The 22,960-nt window shown below is 35.9% G+C and overlaps 1 protein-coding gene across 3 annotated transcripts in view; it reads right to left on the minus strand.

Moving 5' to 3' along the window:
- The window catches only part of TLK1 (tousled like kinase 1), a 196,858-nt gene that overhangs the window by 36,346 nt on the left and 137,552 nt on the right, over positions 1-22,960 (minus strand). For 2 of the 3 annotated variants that reach the window (XM_082465376.1, XM_082465374.1), the window contains exons 7-11: positions 22,281-22,370; positions 21,152-21,244; positions 16,902-17,012; positions 16,651-16,787; positions 13,458-13,646 (exon numbers count right to left, since the gene is read on the minus strand). In XM_082465376.1, coding sequence (XP_082321502.1) covers positions 13,458-13,646; positions 16,651-16,787; positions 16,902-17,012; positions 21,152-21,244; positions 22,281-22,370 — 620 coding nt within the window. The remainder of the gene's footprint in view (positions 1-13,457; positions 13,647-16,650; positions 16,788-16,901; positions 17,013-21,151; positions 21,245-22,280; positions 22,371-22,960) is intronic. The other variant, XM_082465375.1, reaches the window with a different exon arrangement.

The raw sequence follows: 22,960 nt of genomic DNA on the forward strand, positions 1-22,960 counted from the left end.
TTCTTTAAAGAAACCGGATTTTATTACATATATGAAAAGAGCTAAGCTAGGAAAATATTAATTTTTTTTTTTAATTTTATTTATTTATTTATTTATGGCTGTGTTGGGTCTTCGTTTCTGTGCGAGGGCTTTCTCTAGTTGTGGCAAGTGGGGACCACTCTTCATCGCGGTGCGCGGGCCTCTCACTATCACGGCCTCTCTTGTTGCGGAGCACAGGCTCCAGACGCACAGGCTCAGTAATTGTGGCTCACAGGCCCAGCTGCACCGCGGCATGTGGGATCTTCCCAGACCAGGGCTCGAACCCGTGTCCCCTGCATTGGCAGGCAGATTCTCAACCACTGCGCCACCAGGGAAGCCCGGAAAATATTAATTTTAATTACTTAATTGCCACGTCAATTTATTTTATGATGTGCTTTTTAAGATGCTTAAAAAACATCCACCCCCTTAAACAAGTCAGTTGCTTAAATTACTTAACAAATCTCTTAATCACAGAGAGTGCAAAGATAAAGTCCAGTCCCTCCATATATGAATCATATCTGCTATTATAGGCTAAATATTAATATTTTATTACACATTTAGGTACATGTATTAGGAGCATGCTAAAGCTCTTAAATAAAGCTGTTCAGTAGATTAATGTAAAACTATTTAAAAAGCCAAGAAATGTAAAACTCAAACATAAAACTTAACCCCTGATAACCTGCCACAGTGAGTATGAATGAATGAGAATTTTATTTTTAATACAAAAATTGTTTTACAAGAGTTTAATAGAAATGTAGGATGTCTGCAGAAGTAACCGTAGAAATAACAGAAAACAAGGAATACATATTTCAAAGAAATTTGATATTCAATTCTTTAAAGAAGTTCTGTTTAAGCTGGAAACTACCCTGAAGCCTCAGAGTTAAGGAATACAAGCTCTGGTAAACAAACTGTTAGAGGCACTTAGGAAAAAAAAAAAGTATCAAGCCCATTTATTTGTACAATTTAGCAAACCTTTATTGAACATTTAACTATGAACCACATGTTGAAGATTAGATTTTTTTAAATGAGGGAGGAAGCCGATGAGACTACTCTGCCTTTAAAGAGCCCTAAAAAAAAAAAAAAAAATAGAAGTTTCTAGTTCTTTTCTAGTTTTCTAGAAAACTAGAAACTAGAAATAGAAGAAAACTTCCTTAACATGATAAAGGGCATTTATTTAAAAAACCACAACTAACATCATAATCAATGGTGAAAGAATGAAAGCTTTCCCCATAAGGTCAGGAACAAGACAAGAATGCTTTCACCACTGCTGTTCAATATTGTACTGCAAGTCCTACCAGAGGAGTTAAGTAAGAAAAAGAAATAAAATGCACTGAAATTTGAAAGGAAGAACCAAAACTATTTCTCTTCACAGATGATTTAACTCTGTATGTAGAAAATCTCAAAAAATGAACAAGAGCTAATAAATTCAGCAAAGTTCCAGGATATGAGATCAACACACAAAAAGCAGATGTGTTGGGCTTCCCTGGTGGTGCAGTGGTTAAGAATCCGCCTGCCAATGCAGGGGACATGGGTTCAAGCCCTGGTCGGGGAAGATCCCACATGCCGCGGAGCAACTAAGCCCGTGTGCCACGACTACTGAAGCTCCCACACTCTAGGGCCCATGCTCCACAACAAGAGAAGCCACCACAATGAGAAGCCCGGTGCACCACAACGAAGAGTAGCCCCTGCTCGCCGCAATTAGAGAAAGCCCGCGCGCAGCAATGAAGACCCAACGCAGCCCAATAAATAAATAAAATGATTTAAAAAAAATCAGACGTGTTTGTATACACCAGCAATTGAACAATCTAAAAAAGATATTAAGAATACAATTCAGGGCTTCCCTGGTGGCGCAGTGGTTGAGAATCTGCCTGCTAATGCAGGGGACACGGGTTCGAGCCCTGGTCTGGGAAGATCCCACATGGCGCGGAGCAACTAGGCCCGTGAACCACAACTACTGAGCCTGTGCGTCTGGAGCCTGTGCTCTGCAACAAGAGAGGCCGTGATAGTGAAGAGGCCCGCGCACCGCGATGAAGAGTGGCCCCCGCTTGCCGCAACTAGAGAAAGCCCTCGCACAGAGATGAAGACCCAACACAGCCAAAAATAAAATATAAATAAATAAATAAATAAGACCTGGCACAACCAAAAAAAAAAAACAGTAAAACTATTAAAAAAAAAAAAAAGAATACAATTCAATTTATAATAGAATCCAAAAGAATAAAATACGCAGGAATAAATTTAACTCAGGGTGACTTGCACACTAAAAACTACAAAATATTGCTAAAGAAATGAAAGCATACTAATTAAATGAAAGGACTTCTGTGTTCATGGATTAGAAGACTTACTATTGTTAAGAGGGCAATCCTCCCCAAAGTGATCCACAGACCCAATGTAATCCTGATCAAAATACACGTCACCCATTTTACTAAAATAGGAAAGCTGATTCTTAAATTCATATGGAAATGCAAGGGTCCTCAAACAGACAAAACAATATTGAAAAAGAAAAAGTTAGAGGACTTACACTTCCTATTTCAAAAATTAAAACAAAGTTATATTCATCAAAAGAGTGTGGTACTGCCATAAGGATAGACACATACTGTATGATTCTTTTTAATGAAGTATCCAGAAGAGGCAAACAGACATAGAGAAAACAAACAGAGAGAAAGCAGATTATTTGTTACCAGGAGGATGTAGGGAGGGAGGAATGGGGAGTGATTAATTAATGGGCATTAGGTGTTCTGGGTGAATAAAATGTTTTGAAACTAAAGGGAGGTTGTGGTTCCATACCATTGTGAACGCACTAAATGCCACTGAACTGTATGCTTTTAAGTGGCTACTTGTATGTTATACAAATTTCACCTCAAATTTTTTTTTTTTTAAGTATCACTGGGAAAAAGAAACGGGGGTGTGTGGGAAGGATGAAACTAGTCTGCCTCTGAAGAGCCCAATGTTCACAATAGAATAAAAACTGAATTGAGAACTAACGACTTACACCAAGTGCCAGTGTGGTGTGTAGAGTAATGGCCCCATAAAGATGTCCACATCCTAATCCTTAGACATGTGAGTACGCTAAGTTACACAGCAAAGGAGAATTAAAGTAGCAGATGGAATTATAGTTGCTAATTAGCTGACTTTAAAATAGGGATTTAGGGACTTCCCTGGTGGTCCAGTGGTTAAGACTTCACCTTCCAATGCAGGGGGTGCAGGTTCAATCCCTGGTCAGGGAGCTAAGATCCCATATGCCTCGTGGCCAAAAAGCCAAAACATAAAACAGAAGCAACACTGTAACAAATTCAATAAAGACTTTAAAAATGGTCCACATCAAAAAAATCTTAAATAAATGAAATAGGGATTTATTCTGGATTACCCTTTGGGGATGTAATTACAAGAGGCCTTAAATGCAGAGAGAAGGCCAGACATCTCAGAATCACAGTGACATAACATGAGAAAGACTTGACTTGCTACTGCTGGCTTGCAGATGGAAGGGGATCACGAACCAAGCAGGGCCTCTAGAAGCTGGAAACGGCAAGGAAATGGGTTCTCTTCTAAAGTAACACAGCCCTGACAACACCCTGACTTTAGCCCAGGGAGACCCATTTTGGATTTGTGATCTCCAAAACTGTAAGATAATAAATCTGTGTCGTTTGAACTCACTGAATTGGTGGTAATTTGTTACAGCAGCAGTAGGAAACTACTACAGATCTTGGTACCTGGAAATGGGATGTTCCGATAATAAACACCTAAAAATGTGGAAGCGGCTTTGGAATTGGGCAGTGGGCAAGAGGCTAGGAGAATTTTGAGGAGCATGATTTAAAAATAACCTTAGACTGCCTTGAACGTCCTATTAGCAGAAATACGAATGTTAACAACTCTGCCAAGTGAGGATGCAAGGAATTCCATGAGGAGCACAGTACGGAAAACACAAACAACCTCAGAGAACACCTAAACTGTCATGAATGGACCGTCAGTAGATAGTAGAGGTGCCACTGGTGAGAACTCAGAAGGAAATGAGAAACACATTCTGAAAACTGGAGGAATCCTTGTTATTATGAAAGGAAGCTTAGCAAAACTGTATCCTATAGTTATGCAGAAAGCCAAACATGTAAGAAATGAATTTAGGAGATTTCCAAATAGAGTGTTGAAGGTGTGGACTGGTCTCTTCTCACTGCTTATGTTACAATGTAAGAAGAGAGAGGTAAACTGAAGGGGAGACATGTTCAACCAAAAAACCCCCCAGGATTTAATGTTTTAAGAAATTCTCATCTTGTTCAGAGTACAAAATACACCAAAATTGAGATTCATGGTCAAAGCTGCTCTTAAAAAGGAGGATGTAGCTGGACAACCTTTTGCTAATACTCCAGAGAAGTCAGGATATTCATCACATAAACAGTCTTTAAAAAGATGAAGTGGGTGACTCATAGATCCTCTTAGCCTTCTCCGCAGAAGCCAAAAATAGCAATGAAATTATCTAGAAAAGAATCATGGAGGATCCTCTTGTCTAATGGAGTGAATCCTTGTGTCATACATGAAAGATCCACAAGATTCTTGAGAACTTTATACCAGCAGAAACACTACCAGCTTGGAGTTTAAGGGACAGAGAGAATACAAAATGGAAGGCTGTCAAACACTCAAAACTCTACAAACAAGAAACTGGTTGAAAAAGCTACTCAGCAACAAATACAGGCTAACCTTCATGAAAAAGAAATCTTCATGAAAAACGCTCAGAGGACAGAAACTTGCAGAGCCACACGCTACGGAAAACTTATTACCAGACCTTGAAACCAGAGTTTGCCTGGATGGATTTCGAAACTGCTTGGGATCAGTGACACCTTTAATATTTTTCTGTTTGAATGGAAAATGTCTCTAACTCTTATCCTATGCCTGTCCCCATCACTGTATTTTGGGAAGAGATAACTTGTTTCTTGAGGTTCACAGATTAAGAGGAATTGTTCTCAGCGTGGATTATACACAGAGTCTCACTCATAACTGATTTAGATAATGAGATTTAGAATGTTTAAATTGATGAGATTTAGATAAGATTTTTAGATGTGGAGTTAAGGCTGTAATGAAGTTGAGACTTTGCAGATAGGATAAATGGATTTTGCATGTGGGAAAGATGTGCATCTTGGGTCAGAGGGCAGATTGTGTACGCAGAATAATGACTTTCCAAAAATGCCACATCCTAATCCTTGGGACTTGTGAATATGTTTAAAGGCCAAGGATTAAATGGGATTAATATTGCTAATTAGCTGACCTTAAAATAAAGTGACTATCTTGGATAATACAGCTATGAGTACACAGTGTAAAGAAAAAAATTTTTTATCTGAAGGAAACTGGGAGAAGGCACAGAAGAGGTAACATCTAAGCCTGGTTAAACAGGAGCAGCAGAAAGAAGCCAGGAGGAAGAAAGAGGGCACACAGGGGCCTGGTGACTCAGAAGCACAGCATGCAGACGTGCAAGCAAAAAGAAAAACCAATGTATACTGTAGATTAAAGAAGTTATCTTCTACTGTTTGCTAAGAGTTTAAAGACAGATCAATGCTGAATTTTATATATTTTGGCATCTATTAAGATGATCATATAATCTTTCCCTTTATGTAGAAAATTACATTGATTTTTCTTATATTAAACCAACCTAGCATACCTGAAATAAATCAAACTTGGTCTTGATAAATTATCATTTTTATATATTACCTGTTGGGTTGCTAATATTTTATTTAATATTTTTGCATTTACTTTTTTAAAAAAATTTATTTATTTTTAAATTTATTTTTGGCTGCATTGGGTCTTCATTGCTGTGCGCAGGCTTTCACTAGTTGCGGTGAGCGGGGGCTACTCTTCCTTGTGGTGCGCGGGCTCCTCACTGTGGTGGCTTCTCTTGTTGTGGAGCACAGGCTCTAGGCACATGGGCTTCAGTAGTTGTGGCACACGGGCTCAGTAGTTGTGGCTCACGGGTTCTAGAGCTCAGGCTCAGTAGTTGTGGTGCACGGGCTTAGCTGCTCCACAGCATGTGGGATCTTCCCGGACCAGTGATCGAATCCGTGTCCCCTGCACTGGCAGGTGGATTCTTAACCACTGCGCCACCTGGGAAGTCCTGCATTTACTTTTTTTTTTTTTTTTCTGCATTTACTTTTAAAGGCAATATTAGACTATAACTTTCCTTCCTTGTACAGTCTTTCTTGAATTTTGAGAAGACTGTGCTGGCCTACATAAAATAAGTTGGAAGTATTTCTGCCTTAGCTACTCTTCAAAAGTTTTTAAAAGATTAGCACTATTTCTTCCTTAAATGGTTGGTAGAATTCACAGATGAAGTCCTCTGTTTCTGGAGTTTTCTATGATCAAAGATTTTAATTACAGGTTAGATTTCTTTAACAGTTACAGAACTATTTGATTTTGTTTCTTCTAGTGTCAATTTTGTTAAGTTGTATCTTTCTAGAAATTTAACCATTTCACAAAAATTTTAAATTTAAGTCATTTACAATATTTTGTTTTCCTTTTAAATACCTGTAGACTCTGTAGCAACATTCCTTTTTTCATTCCTGATAATGGTTGTCTTTTTTCTCTTTCTTGTTTCCAATTTTATTAGTCCCCCTCACCCACAAAAAAACCCCACACACCTTTTTTGGATTGGTTGATTCTCTATATTGTATGTTTGTTTCCTGTATCAAAATTTCTGCTCTTTTCTTTCTTCTCCTCCTTCTGTGGTTAATTCTGCTCATCTTCTGACTTACTGAAATAGATGTTCAGTTTATAAAGTTTTAGTTTTTCTTCTTTTCCTATATACGTATATAAGGCTATAAATTTCCATCTAGATATTGTTTCAGATTTATCTCACAAATTTTTGCTATGTAGCAATTTCACTATCATTCATCTAAAAATGTCTTCTCATCTCCATTGAGACTTTTGCACTATCTTTTTTGTTTCTGATTTCTAGTTTAATTCCACCGTGGTCAGAGAACATATTCCATACAATTCCAATCCTTTAAGTTTCACCCATGAGTTCTACCAAACATTTAAGGAAGAAACAATGTCAGTCTTACATAAACTCTTTCAATCCTTTGAAATTTGCTGAGGCCTGCTTTATGACCCAACATGGTCAATTTTTATAAAAGTCCCTGTTTAAAAAGAACATACATTCTGCAAATGTTAGGAGGTTACATGCTCATTAGGTCAAGTCTGTCAATCCCACTGAATTTTTCTATACCCACATTATATGTTCTGTTTTATATTGTTTTATTTTTATCTACTTGTTCTATTACTAAGACATGTGTGTGTTGAAATCTCCCATTATAATTTGTGGATCTGGCCATATCTCCTAAAAGTACTGTCAATTTTTTATCTGTCTTGAGGGTATGTTATTATGCACACAAATTTAGAATTACTATATGTTCCTAGTGATTTTAAACTTTTATAGTTATGAAACAATCACCTTATTTCCTGTTATTGTTTTTGCTTTAAATTTCACTTACTGTGTCTGATATAATACGGTTTTCTTTCAGATGGTATTTGCCTAGAATGTTTTCTTTCTTAACTTTTATTTCTAATATATTTTTTCCCCCTTTGGCTGCTTTTGAGAATTTCTCTTTGCCTTGATTTTCTGAAATTTCATTATCATGTGTCTGGGTGAGTATTTCTTTTTATTCATCCTACTTGGAATTCTCTGGCCTTCATGAATCTATAGACTCATCTTGCTCATCTGTTTTAAAATATTCTCAGTTATCTAATCTCCAAATATTGCTTTTGCTCCATTCAAGATTGTCTTTCTACAGAGTCAGCTGACTTGTCAACAGTAATAATTTAAGTCAGAAGACAGTAAAATAATATCTTCAAATAACTACCAACCTAAAATTCTAAAACCAGTAAAGGGACTTCCCTGGTGGTCCAGTGGGTAAGACTCCACACTCCCAATGTAGGGGGCCTGGGTTCAATCCCTGGTCAGGGAACTAGATCCTGCATGCATGCTGCAACTACAGAGTTCGCATGCCACAGCTAAGAGTCTGCATGCCACGATTAAGAGTCCACATGTCGCAACTAAGAGTCCGCATGCTGCAACTAAAGATCCCGCATGCCCCAACTAAGACCCAGCGCAGCCAAAATAAATGAATTTTTAAAAATAAATAAATAAATAAAACCAGTAAAAATATTTCAAGAATGAAGGCAAAATAGTTATTTTCAGACCAACAAAAACTGAAAGACATCACTACCAACAGACCCACACTAAAAGGCTATTTCTAAAGGGTATTCTTAGGCAAAAAGATCTTACTAGAGGTAAAATCAGAGATGTAGGATAAATGAAGAACAAAACAGTGATAAATACATCGGTAAAGTTTAGATGAACACTGACTATACAAGACAATGTCTTTAGGTAGGGGTGTGTGTGTATATATATGTATGTATATAAACACAACATACTTCTAATACAGAAAAAGAATCAAACAAAAACTAAGCAATCCAAGAAAAGGTAAGAAAAAAGGAAAAAAGGACAGAGACTAGGCAGGATAAATAGAAAGCATGAGAAGAAAGATGAGATTTAAGCCCTAATAAGTAAGTAAATACATGAAATTAAAATGGATTAAATGCACAAATGAAAGATTTTTTCAGACAGGATTTTTAAAAAATCAATTACACATTTGTAAAAACCCAGAGAATATACAACACCAAAAGCAAATCCCAATGTACACTACACTTTGGGTGTTAATGCTTGTCAATGTAGGGTCATCAATGGTAACACATATACCACTCTGGTGCAGGATATGTTGATAGTGGGAGAGGCTGTGCATGTGTGGGGACAGCAGGTATATGGAAACCGTACTTTCTGCTCAATTTCGTTGTAAACTAAAACTGCTCTAAAAATACATCTTATTACTTTAAAAAAGTCAGTTATGTTAATTACCAGGAACAAGTGATCAATCAAATAACAACTTCATGCTATATAAAATATAATCTTGAGTTAAAATTTAAGCTTTAAATGAGAAAAGAGTGACCTCTAAAACTTCACTCATATAAAATATAAGGTAAAATATTATTGTTTACTTTGCAATCATCCTCCATGAAACACAAAATATACAGATAAAATCAAAACAATTTAAAACATATTTAACATGAAGTCAAAATCTTGATTAACATGTATTAATAATATACAATTAAAGCAAGGATCATTTAGACATTATCCATAGCTAATACTAGCTATGCAAACTATTTACTCTGAATAGTAAGTCTTTGTGACTAAAATGAGAAATTACTACCTAAAAAACTTGACTGAATCTTGCTGGTAGTTAAAAATTAGTTAAGAGCCAGGAACCATGCAAGTACTTTATAAGCATCACCTCATATCATCCTTTCAACATTATGATGTAGGTACTTTCACAAGGAAATGGAGGCCTTAAGAAGTAAAACAGCTTACCAAAAAAACAACCTGGAAGAGTCAGGGCTGGATTCCATATCTGTCTGACTACAGAGCTTAAAATGCTAACCACTACATAACAGTGACTTTATTTTCTATATTAATTTCTTGATAGAAAAATAATGAAAAATTCATTATCTCTATTCTAGTAACTATGCTAGATGTTCTGCACAAACAGGGATTCAAAAGAAGTTTTTAGAAGACAGTTGCAAAGTATGGCTGCTAAAATCAAATTAATATATATGAATCAAAGTGCTTCTGTGGCTTTTTTTCCTATTTAAATCTATATTTGTATAAGGATGCAATCTAACTGCCATGTAGTATTACTTCATTTGCCACTCCAGGAACACACAGCAGTATAAGTTCTAAGTCAACATATGCAGTAAAATGGGATGACAATGAGACAAGTCTATGACTAATAAACTACAGTTAGGGCTGTTAGCACCCTAGAAGACAAGTCGGAAGCAAAACACCTGTGGCAAACTAGAAAAAATGGCCTTCTGAGAAGGAGAAAATGAAATTCAATCAAATGCTTATGTATTGTAATTTAGTATTTACTGACCACTTTCCATATGCCAGGAACTGGACTAGATATTGGGAGTATAGAGATAAAATAGTGAGATAAATGTTACAATATCGACAGGCATGTACAAAAGGCACCTAACTTGAGGGGAAATGGGAAAGAAACTGGGAAGAAAAAAGGTCAAAGAGGATTTCCTATTGGAATTGGCATTGGAGGCAAGACTTTAATGATAAATAGAAAATGAGACAGATAAAGAAAGGCAAGGAACAAGATGTACAAAAGCACAGAAACAAGAAAGCATAGTCCATTTAGATAGAGACCTGAAAGAGTTTAATATAGGATGCATAGGGTAGACATTGGAGAATGAGAGAAAAAAGAAGGCCTATAAAGGGTTTTCATGAGAGTGAATTTTATCTTGAAGGCCAGTGAAGGAGGTTAAACATGAAAATGACATGATGAGATATGTAAGAAACAGTAATTTAAGTTTAAAAAAAAAAAAAAAGAGAGATGCGGTCCTATAGTAAGATAGTGGTAATGAAGACTGACAGATACAAAAATGTTATGGAAATAGACACAGAGAACAAGGGAAAGGCAAACATCTAAGACGTTTCTAGTGTCATTAACTGAGTGAATGATGATGCTGTGACTGAATACACAGAGGGCACTATGGCAATACCTCAAAGTGATAATTAACTCCTATCCTTCAAAGATCAAGGAAAAGCTCTCAAGAGGAGGAAATATCTAGTATGGGATTTAAAAGATGAGCAGAAATTAAGACAATGGGTTCGAGTTTAAAACTTGGTGGTGTACATATATATATACACTAATATGTCTAAAATAGATAGTTAATAAAAAACCTGTTGTAAAAAAACCCAAAACAAATAAACTTGGTGGTGAGTGGGAGGCACTGGTCAATGCCAAAAGATGAGGCTAGAGAGGTCAGAAGCTGCCAAGTCAAAAGTGCTTTCTGGATGATATCATTCAAGCAATGGAGAGCTATGTTAGGTTTACAAGGAAGAAAAAGAAAGGACCATATTTTTATTTTGGAAAAAAAGATTCTGACTACAAGTTGAAAATGGATTCAAGGCCTAGACCAAAGCTGAAAGGTGACGGGGTGGGTAGGTGTGGGGAGAGAGAACCCAAGTAAGAGGTGGCAGGAGACGCATTTGAGCTCTAGAAGATTGGGTGTCTACAGGGGTGGAGTTAAGCTAACACACACTTTCTCCTGTATAATCGCTCATCTACCCATCTACCCTTTTTAAAGCAACAAATTTACTAATTTATGAAAAGTAAATCGTTTGTTGTCGTTTTTTAATATCAAGAGCCAAAGGATTTAATTCCAACTTACAACAACCCCTCCAAAAATTAGGAAAGGCTTAAAGAAGGAAGTACATTTTAGACTTCAAAATATAAGATTATCATCACCTGTTTATTAATGGAAAATAAAATGAAAATGGATTAAGAAAAATAAATGGAATCTTGATCAAAAAGCTATGAGTGACAACCAGAATTCTGGCATGTGGAACTGCGAGGATGGTGGTACCATGTACTAATTGAAAAAACACGGGAGGTGGCAAGGGGTGTGCGTGTGTGTGCGTGTGTGTGGGTGGGTGTCTGTGTGGAGAGAGAGAGAAAAAGAGGGGGTGTCGGGGGGACTGAAATGGGAAAGATAAAAATAAACAGTTTTTATTTTGTGTGTTTAGTAAATACAGTTTTGAACAGGCTGCATTAAAGGCTCTTGTGAGGCATTTAAGTACCAATATCAACTAAGCAAGGATATGACATTCAAGACTGAGATACAAACATTTGATGATACTCAAGAGAGAGAAGTGGGCTGGAGAAAGAAGTCTAGATGTCAGCAGGATATACATGCTAACTGAAACCCTAGGAGTAGCTAATACTCAAGGAGAATACATAGAGTAAGAAGTAAGATGGCCTAGGACAGATTCTTAAAATCCTACATTTTACAAATTGGTAAGGTAAATGATGTCCAAAGAAGAGACTGAGAAGATGTAGCCAGATAAGTTAAAATGAAAATTAGGAGAACAGGTTATTTCAAAAACTAAGGCAAGAAAGAGCCTTTTGGGAAAAAGTCAACAATATCCAATGCTGCCAAGTTAAAGACTCAAATGTCTATGGTATCAAGGAGATAATCTTTAAAAGAACAATTTCAGTTAAGAAAGGAGAGATCTGGAAAGTGAGGCCGAAGAGACTGCAAGCACAGGCAAGTCTTTCTGGAAACCTAGTTATAAAGATGACAGAATATGGAGACTGGAGGGATTTAAATTGAGGGAGAATTTTTTTGTTTTGTTTTGTTTTCTAAAAGGAAGGAACCAGTAGAGAGCAAAAGGCTGAAGATGTAAAATAAAGGAGGTATCAATAGAAGAGGTCCCTGATGTAGCAGGGAATGGGCTTCAAAGCATAGATGAAACATTATTTCTCAACAAAGGAGAAACATATTAAATATAAAATGGAGGGTGTGTGTATGTATTTTCTACTCACATAAACTTATATAAGGTCTTATAGAACAGAAAAATTATATAAATTAGGTTGCATCTATACACTGAAATTCTAACAATGGTGTTCTCTGTGGGACGGGATCAAGGTCTGTACTGTTTCATTATGTTCTTTCATATTTTCTGAATTTCCTATGATAAGCACATAACAATTTTTTTAAATGTCTTTGACTTTTGAATTATAAAAAGTAACTCAGGGACTTCCCTGGTGGCGCAGTGGTTAAGAATCTGCCTGCCAATGCAGGGGACACGGGTTCGAGCCCTGGTCCGGGAAGATCCCACATGCCACGGAGCAACTAAGCCCATGCGCCACAACTACTGCACGCCTAGAGCCCGCAAGCCGCAACTATGAGCCCGCGCACCTAGAGCCCATGCTCCGCAACAAGAGAAGCCACCGCAATGAAAAGCCCGCGCACTGCAAAGAAGAGTAGCCCCCGCTTGCTGCAACTAGAGGAAGCCCGCTCACAGCAACAAAGACCCAACACAGCCAAAAATAAATAAATAAATATATAAAGAAATAAATTAACTTATAAAAAAAAGATAAAAATTTAAAGAAGTAATTCATCATTAAAGCAGAAAACCTAGAAAACAAAGAGAAGCAGAAAGGGGAAAAACAATACCTATAACCTCTGAATGTGCTGCTTTCATAGGTTGAGATTACTTAACATTCTCTCAGAAAAAGGAACACTAATAGGAATGTTGAATTGGAATAATCAAAACTGATAACTGACTCTATCATTCAGACATGGAAGAAAAAGTGGATTCCAGCCTCTTCTTAGCTACCTAAGTCTTCATTTTAAAAGAGGATTAGTAAATCTCCACACTTAGGTAGAATTCAGATTTGGGGGCTTATTATTATTTTAGAAGTAAATTTTTTCAATACTGCCTTCCTTCCTGGCCATAATGATTTTTACTACTTACTTATAAATAACATCCATTACTAACATTCATGCTCACTGGCAACAATTTAAAAAAAGGAAAATTAAAAATGCAGGCTTACAGTTGTGGTAAATTTGGTCTAACAAAGGGATCATTTTCTGCTCCATTGACTGCTTTGTTTTTCCTTTGTTTTGGTTCAGAATTGGTAGAGGGTGCCTGAGAATTATTAGCTGTGGGAGGTTTGCGTTTGGCTAGAAGTTTCCTTTGCCTTTCAATATCTTCCCTTTGCTGATTCACCCACTCTTGTTGCCTGCATAAAAATAAACGTAAAAGAAAATTAACCTTCCATTACTTTTCACAGTTAAAACATGAAAATACATTAGTTAAACATGAAAAATCATATAATATAAATTTGTAACCTTATGGTCCCACCCTTGTGAACCAACACCTTCTCACTGTCCACGTCTCATTTGAAACATTCATTTCTGAATAAGGTCTTCCCTAAACCCCCTGAACTAGAAAAAGATGTGCTGCCACATATAATTTCATAGTACTTTGTAGCTCCCCACCTCCTCCTTTCTAACAAATATTCCTACAGACACTTGATCAGAATGTGTCTGGTTAGACTAAATCACTCCATGAGAATAGAGACCACAACTATTTTATACCCTATTGTACCCTTAGTGCCCAGCACAGTGACTGGCACATGCTAAGCATTCAATAAATATTTGTTGAATAAAATAAATGAGCTATTAAAAAAAAAAGAATTAACAGAGTTAAAGAGTAGGTTTTATACATGCATCTCATTACTTACTGTTTAAAGAAAAACTTACAAAAGACAAATGTGAATTTAATAGAGTGTTATTTTCTAAATGTATCTCTGTCAAATTTTGGGAATGGGTAGGTGATATTTTGAAATGAAACAAAAATTGGCCTCAGAAATTTAGGAAGAAAGAAGGAATTTTGACACTTTAAAGAGAAAATAGCAAAAAATAAATAAATAAATAAAGAGAAAATAGCAAGAAAAATTTACATGGCTTTGAAAAATGGGCAATTAATATAAGTAAAAATATTACTGCTTCCAACTGAAGCTTTTTAAAACCATCCTATCATACAACGCCTTAAGCTTGTTCTAATATAATTATGTTCCCTCTTAGGTCACCTCACCACACTAGGAAAAAATTTTAAACTCTACATGGTGGTGATACTCAGATTTAGAACAAGTCAAATATTTCAATTCCTTGCTCCCCCACCCCTATTCAAACCAGAACTAGAGAACCTCTACTCTGCTGACGAAGAATTGGTTTTACACACATTTCCTTGTCCTATGGTTCTAGCCAGGTAGTAGCAGAACATGGTAGGAGGGAAAGAATCAAGAATCACCTAGGTAAAAGAGTAAAACGGTGGAGAAAAATCTCAAGAATAGCAAAGTTAGAATAAGACTTTAATCCAGTTTTCTCCTTGAAGTGGTTATAAATAATTTCAATTTATTTAAAAATTAATTTTAAAGCTAGTTTCGGGTACAATCAAGATGTTATTAATGAAAATAAACAGCAATAACCTACTTAAATAATGAAAGAAAAGAATTACTGGAATGGATATATATCTAATCCCTGATTATTCAGTAATGACCTACATTTTAGAGATTATTAATATAATATTACTAATTTTTATTTATTTCTCTTCTCATCCTCCAACTACTTCGGGTTATATCACAGATATATAGCTTGATTTACACTGATAAATATCAACTGCTTGATATAAAATATGTATATGTAACAACATACAGTAGGCCCTCAGTAAATGCTTATTAGTAATAAGAAATGCAAGTAATTTTTTAAAAACTAGATTACTGCTTTATTATAAAAAGATACAACTCAGAAATAGCCAGATGGAAGAGATGCATAGGGCAAGTTATGGGGAAAACACATGGAGTTTCCATGCTCTGAGCCTGATACCCTCCCCAAATCTCTACATGTTCACCAACCCAGAAGCTCCAATTTTACTTTTTTTGACAGCTCAATGGAGAAATTTTAACAACCGGCAGAGTTTATATTTTAAATTCATATTTTTAGTTTATATAAGGTTATATTATATAAACTTCTCTTTTATTCATTACCAGGACAACTGTAGATCTGGGTTTAGTAGCTCAGAAAAACACCCGAAAATTGTAAGTTCTATCTCAAGCGTATTTCCTACTCTCCATTTCTACTGTTAATATTTTAGCTCAAGCCTTATCACTTTTCATTTGGATGCTTCTCCATTTGAACTGTCAACAATCTATGTTCTTTCCAATATTATTCCCACATCACCACCAGCTACCTTTCTAAAACTCAAATCTGACTCCACACACCACACATAACACTGTAAGAGCTCCCTATTATCCACAGAATTAAAACCCAAACTTCCTACCATCATAAAGACACTGTCCTTCATTATAGTATACCTCACACCCAGCACAATTGTGTTGAACAGAAGCTGGATAAATCAACTGAGATAGAGAGAAGACCATTCTGTGCTTAAGTCCTGGGAACCAGTGTTTAAAACAGCAGTGCTTAAGTGATACTATGTGAAATAAAGCTTTGCCTTCATTTTCCATTTAACTGGACTGACTCTGGGAAAGCTGATTTAAATGCTGGCACCACTCTTGCTTTGCAGGTTTTTAAAAGTTTTCCAGCTAAAAAAAAAAAACAAAAAACAAAAGGAGGAGCATAGATCCCGGCTCAACACATCAACAGTCAACCTACCCTTAGCTACCACCATCTGAACTCAAGAAAACATGGCAACAACAATTTCTCCATTTTAAAGTTTACCTCAGAAGTGCTAAAGCCACATGCTCAGTTCAACTGACTTATGAGTTACTATGTCTGAGGCTGCAGAGAAAATGTTCCTGTCTTTTCCATAGGAATAGAGAGCAGGCAAGTGCTGAAGTAAGGACTGGGGAATGGGGGTGGCGGGGGGGGGCGGAGAACTAAGCAGAAAAATCCCAAGATATATAGATATAAATCTTCCAATGAAAGTTCAAACTTTTAACAATTTCCCTCCCAACTAATCTATAAAAAGCTAGGTCAGTTTATGTTCTGGAAAAGTCATATTTAGAATAATACATCATACTGTACAGATGAATGCTAACTAATCAAGAAGTCTGCTAAAGCTAAAATTGTAATGCCTGTTCTATGTTCCTTTCAACTGTATTAAATTCTGATATCAAATAGTAAGGAGTAGATGTAGAACATAATTCCAAATCTATAATCTTTGAAAGTAATGAAAACCCAAAGGAATACTAAATTTTTTACAATGTAAGAGTGACTAACTTTACAAGATTCTGAAATGCAAAACCATCTGTCCATTGTTCAGTAAATGAAGCACCATGTCTAACAGTCGTGAAATGCCCAAGGCGTAATCTGTCTTGCATACTCTTCTCTCTGCTTGACAGTTTTTCTTGTGTACTCTGAAAAAAGGAGGAAGAATCATCATTCAATTTTATTAATTTAAATTTTAAAAGCATACAAGGTAAAAGGGGCTAGTGAAAGGAGAGGGAGAATTTATTGAACTTTTAACTTACCTTTTCGATAAGTAGTTTCTTGCTCATTGATATGCACTTATTTAATCGTTCTTTGTATTTTTCAAGTAATTTTTGTTGTTCATCTATCTGCCGTCTGAGATCACAATTAGCCTACAACATAAGTAGACAATGAAAAAGGTCTACAATTTGTGTATATGAGACATTTAAGAATATTTATACATTTTGAACACATTTCATAAAGAGAAGGATTAATAAGATTAAGTATTTGAATATGATACTAAAAAATTTGTTAAAACATCTACTTACCATGGGAATAATACTGTTATATGCTGCTTAACTGTGTAGTGGAAAAGTACATGGAATTTGTATCCATACTCCATGGGTTCAAATCCACACTCTAGGATATATAATCTGGGCTAAGTCAAACAAGTTATCTGAACCTTAGCTCAGTTTTCTTATTTCTAAAACAGAGCAACACCATTCTACCTCATTTAATTAAAAATAACTGAAATATAGTAATACAAAGCGTCTAAACACTTAAAAATGAATGTGAGTTCTCTTCCATCTTTTGTAACTAATAAAACTTCTTTCTCCATTAAACTTGTGGAAGACACTGCAGATGCCTATCCAATAGTTAACTATTCTCACCATCTTTCTTGGCCATATGAATACAAATTTTGTTAACTTTGTAGGCAGCCATACACTCAGGCAAGGGGCTTCTCTCTAAACTCAGAAGATGAGTCTGATTAGTCTAGTACAGTCAGTCACCAGGGAACAACCTGGAGAGCTTGTTGGAACACAGATTACTGGAACCCATTCCCAATTTCTGAATTAGTAGCTCTAGAGTAGGCTCTAAAAGTTTATTTCTAGTAAGTTCCCTAGTAATGTTGATGCTTCTGGTCTGGCGATCATTCTTTGAAAACCACAGGTCTAGGCCAATCATGGTGGAAGCCAAAAGACAGCGGCGTAATACATCAAAAATGCTGGGAGAAAATATAGCTGCCAACCTAAAAGTATGTATCTAATAAAATTGTTTTCCAAGGAAAAGGGTAAAATAAAGATACTTTCAGAGGAACATAAATGGAATTTAGCATCAGACCCTTATCATTAGGTGCAATTCAAACAGAACCCCAACAAATTGTTTATGTGTGTGAAAACTGAAAAACTGACACTAACACTTCTCTAAGACAGCAAAGGGCCAAAAGTAGCCAAAAAGGAGATGATACTTGTTCAACCACACATCAAGATTTAATATAAACCTAGAGTAATTATAATCACCCGAATCTATTTTCTCCTTCTTCCGTAGTAATGGAAAACCAACATTTTATTCTGGATTGATATGTGTCTAGCTAAAAGACTGTATTTCCCAGCTTCCCTTGCAGCTAACGATGGTCAGTGAAATGTAAGCAGAAGTTGTTAAGTGGAACACCCAAGAAGGCTGAACACGGAATTGTTGCATTTTTTATTTCCTTCCTCTTCTTGTTTTCTGCTTAAGAACACAGATATCATAACTGTGACTCTAATAAATATTTTGTACCTTGATATGATCTTCAAGATGAAGGCCATGTACTAAGGGTGAAAGAGCAGAAAAACTGAAGGAGCCAAGATCCCATATGACACCGTGAAGCCATCACACCTGGGCTGCCCGGTTCTGCTCTTCTCTCAAAAAACAATATTGTGTCTCATTTAAAGTACTGCTGTTTATGGAAACCTGTCCAGACACCTACGGCCTGAGCAGCTCAGTCGTCTCTGCTTGATAGCAAGGCTCTGCCTGGCCGGAAATAAAGCACGACCAGTGAAATGGCATTTCCACAAAACCTACTACCTTCCATTCAAAGGTCCGTGGCCCCTTATGCCTTGTCCAGGGGGATAAGAGCCCAACCACACACGTGTAGACATCACTGTCTGGACAGATGAACAGGCTCCAGGCCCTCCTCAGTCACATATGGGATTAATGGTCAGTGTGGCAGTAGCAGCTGCAATTGCAGTGCCCCACCCAGCCTCCCTCACTAGCCCAGGGGCCAGGGAAAGACTGCGCCTCCACCCTTCTCCTCACAGAGGTGAGCAGCATGTAGAGAAAAGGAAAGCCTGTCTCGGGTGTGTTAGTGAGGGGCACTGTGTTCCATGGGTTATCACAGCACCATTTCCTCCTGGGCCTGCTATGGAAGGGCCCACCTCCATCCCCAACTGGATTTGGTTTTGGGCGGGTGACTCAGTGGGCAGGAGACACTGTACCCTCATGCTCTGACTTGGAGCCCTCCTTTCTGTTCTACTCTCAAAAAATAAGATTGTATCTCATTTAAAGTACTGTTGTTTATGTTCTCTGTTACTAACAGCCAAAGACAACTGCTAAATGATAAAAAGATGCTGTGGTACCAGTATAGGAATACACAAATAGAATATGGAACTTAACACAGAACACAGAAATAGATCCACTTGTATATGAAAACAAGATTGCATGATGGGGCTGGAAGTAAAAAGTGGACTTTTAATTCCGTGGTCTGGACAACTGGTTCTCTACATAGAAAGAAATTAAAATGAAACCTTACTTCACACTATACCCAAAAATAAATCCCAGTGAGATTTACAACTTGTACTGAAAAAGCAGACTATAAAACTTTTAAAAGAAAATATAGAAGAACATCTTTATGACATTAGGGATTAAAACAACAAATTATTTTGGTATATCTTTGATAATAATTTGGTACAAACTATAAATAAAAAGATATATTTAATCATATAAATTTTAAATGATCTAATCATCAAAAGACAGTACAAAGAAATAAAAAGATAATTCACATACTGGGAGAAAAATCAACATATATGGCCAACAAAAAACTGATATCAATTTAAAAAACGACAGGAACCCATTAAGAAAAATGAGCAAAAAAAATGATCATTTACTTCACGGAAGAAATACAAATAGTTAATAAATATTTTTAAAGATGCTCAAAAAATAAAGTGAATGCATAATAACAAATACCTTGTTACACCCATTAAATTGAACCCCCAAATTAAATATGATTATAATGAACCTTGGCAAGGATAATAAGCAATAAGATTATTTCTTGCTCATTGTTGGTGGAATGGAAACTGATCCAACCACCTTGGGAAAAATTTGCTATTATAAAGTATAGTTTAAGATATGCACGCCCTATACTCTGGCCATGTCTCTCCCTAAGCATATACCATAGAGAAATTCTTCCACATGTGCCACAGAGATATGTACAAGAACATTCTTAGCAGAACTGTTCATATTAGCAAAAAGTAGAAATAAAATGTCCACCAAGAGCAGAAAAGATAAATTATAATATATTCGTATAATGCCTTACTATGTAGCAGTGAAATGAACAAACTATTATTACATGACAATCCCGCATATAATGTTTAGTGAAAACAAGCAGGGCAAAATGGTACAAACAGTGTAATTTTGTAATTTATATAAAGTTCAAAAATAAAGTGAAATAATACGTTGTTAAGAATGTGTAAGATATATGTAATATAACTATAAAGAAACATAAAGGCATAAGAAATAAATAAATACAAAATTTAGAATAGTGGTTAATGGTAAAGGGATGTGAGAGAGTGAATGGGATGGGACCAGGCAGGCACACTGGATGTTTCAAAGGTATCAGTAATTACATGATCACGGATGATGGTTTCATTGAGTTTCTATACCAACGGTTCTCAGTGTTGGCTAAATTAGCCGTTAAAACTACCAATGCCCAAGCCCTACGTCATATCAATTTAATCAGAAACCCTCAGGGTCGAGTTTAAGCATCAGTACTTTTATAAAGTGCCTTCCACACTTTCCATCCAATGATTCTAATGAGCAGCTAGGGGTGAGAACCACTGTTTTACCCCTTACTCACCTATTAGGCATACTTTTTGATGTGTCTTTTTATAAAGTTTCCATTAAAAATCTCACAAAATTGCAGTAGTTACTTCCTCTAGTATAGTGTCAAATGGCAGTCAGGTTTATAAGAAAATCAATTAACTTTAAAACTACCATGAAATGGATATCTGTCTTAGGATAGTTGATCAAGTAAAAATAAATTTTATAAACTTCTATTTCTCCAACTGTTTCTCAATTCACATTTAAAGAGCTAATAAAATAGTTTTTATCATTTAATAGTTGATACTTTCAATTATGTACTTACACTAAAAGAAAAGGCTTATTTTTTTTTCCAGTAATAGAGTTTTTTTTACAATATAAGTATTTTCTCACCAGTGTTACTACTGCCAAATAATTTACTCAAATTCTTCCCGCTCCATGACTTCTTACTTACCCTGAGCAAGTCATCTATACGACCTTCCTTTTTTTCCAGGTCCTGGTTTTTATTACTTTCTAATGCTGCTAATTTCAGCATTGTAAGGTCAGTCTAAACGAAAGAAAGCTATTTTATTACCCCATTATATATATATCACTGCATGCAAACATAAAATTAGATTTTACTCTGATTCTAAAGAGCAAAGAAAATATTGGAGTTTGTGTGTGTATGTAAAAAGTATCACAAGAAGTCTTACTGCAGTTTTAAGTTTTAATATCTTCAGAAGCATAAGTGCTATAAACTTAAAAAGAAAAATTTTAAAGGTTAATTATTTAAATTTTTAGAATATTGATATGTTCTTCATTAAAATTCAATATAAACACGGCTTTGTGCTGTCAACTTTAGCTGACTTTTGAATATGGCAAAAACTTTCACAAGCTGTTTGCTGACTGAAAGCAATGTACTTATAAATCCTGGCCTAAAGATCATCCAAAGAAAGAAGTTTTGATGCACGCGCAACAGTTTGGACATGACCTGAAAGAAGAAGTATAATGGCAATAAACTGCACAACTAAGGTGGCAAGCAAGAAGATCTACTTTTTCAATCCTTAATCTCAGACAGTCATCCAAAAACTGCCACATGTATGAAATTAAAATGAAAACCTTAGTACTCAAAATTCATAAAACTAAATAACTGTAAAAGATATCTGATTAATTTTCAAATGATTTTTAAGTGTGTAGCATATATGAATATACAAAAATACAGACACATGGAACAAACTGCTTTAATGTCCACTTATAACAAATATAACACTTTCATGAAGATATCGATTATATGTACTTGGATGTTAAGTTCAAAAAGAATCAGTAAACAGAATTGACATGTTATGGTTGTTCTGTTCATTTATTTTGCTTAAAATATATATTTAACCAGTGTGTAACAAAGGACAAGCTGATAGTAAATTGGGTGTTTCAATTTCTCACCCCCTACAAACTGTTTTTTTTGTTTGTTTAGTAATTAGCTTTCCTGATGCAGAATTTTACTTTATGACTATGTCTAAAACAAAGAGAAGACATCTTAATTGTGTGTACAAAGTTGGTCACCGGTTTCTCAGAAGTCATACAAAGAAATTTTAATTACCATTTACCTGAGTAATTTTAAAGGATAACTGCTTTGGTTGTACAATAGGGTGGTCCCCAAAAACTAATGCAGTAGGAGAAGGGCTATTCGGTCGAACCTTAAAAAAAAATATTAAAAATTTTACATTAGCAAGAAAAAAAATAGGCTTTTGCTTAGCAACAACTAAACATTTCTTAAGTTTTTATCAGGATAATAATTCAAAACATAATTGGGGACTTCCCTGGTGGCACAGTGGTTAAGAATCTGCCTGCCAATGCAGGGGGCAGGGGTTCGAGCCCTGGTCCGGGAAGATCCCACATGCCGCAGAGCAACTAAGTCTGTGCGCCACAACTACTGAGCCTGCGAGCCACAACTACTGAGCCCATGTGCCACAGCTACTGAAGCCCGTGAGCCTAGAGCTCGTGCTCCGCAACAAGAGAAGCCACCGCAATGAGAAGCCTGCACACTACAACAAAGAGTAGCCCCCGCTCACTGCAACTAGAGAAAGCCCACACACAGCAACGAAGACCTAATGCAGCCAAAAATAAATAAATAAATTTATTTTAAAAAAATAAAAAATAAAGAATTTAAAAAAAACATAATTGAACTTAAAAAATTTTTAATCACCATTTATTCAATAAGCATTCATTAAGTACCTCCCTCTTATAAAGCCCAATAAAAGAGACAACCAGCCATATATGCCCTGCC

Source organism: Balaenoptera physalus (assembly GCF_965194825.1).
Source record: "Balaenoptera physalus genome assembly, chromosome: 6".
NCBI lineage: Eukaryota > Metazoa > Chordata > Mammalia > Artiodactyla > Balaenopteridae > Balaenoptera > Balaenoptera physalus.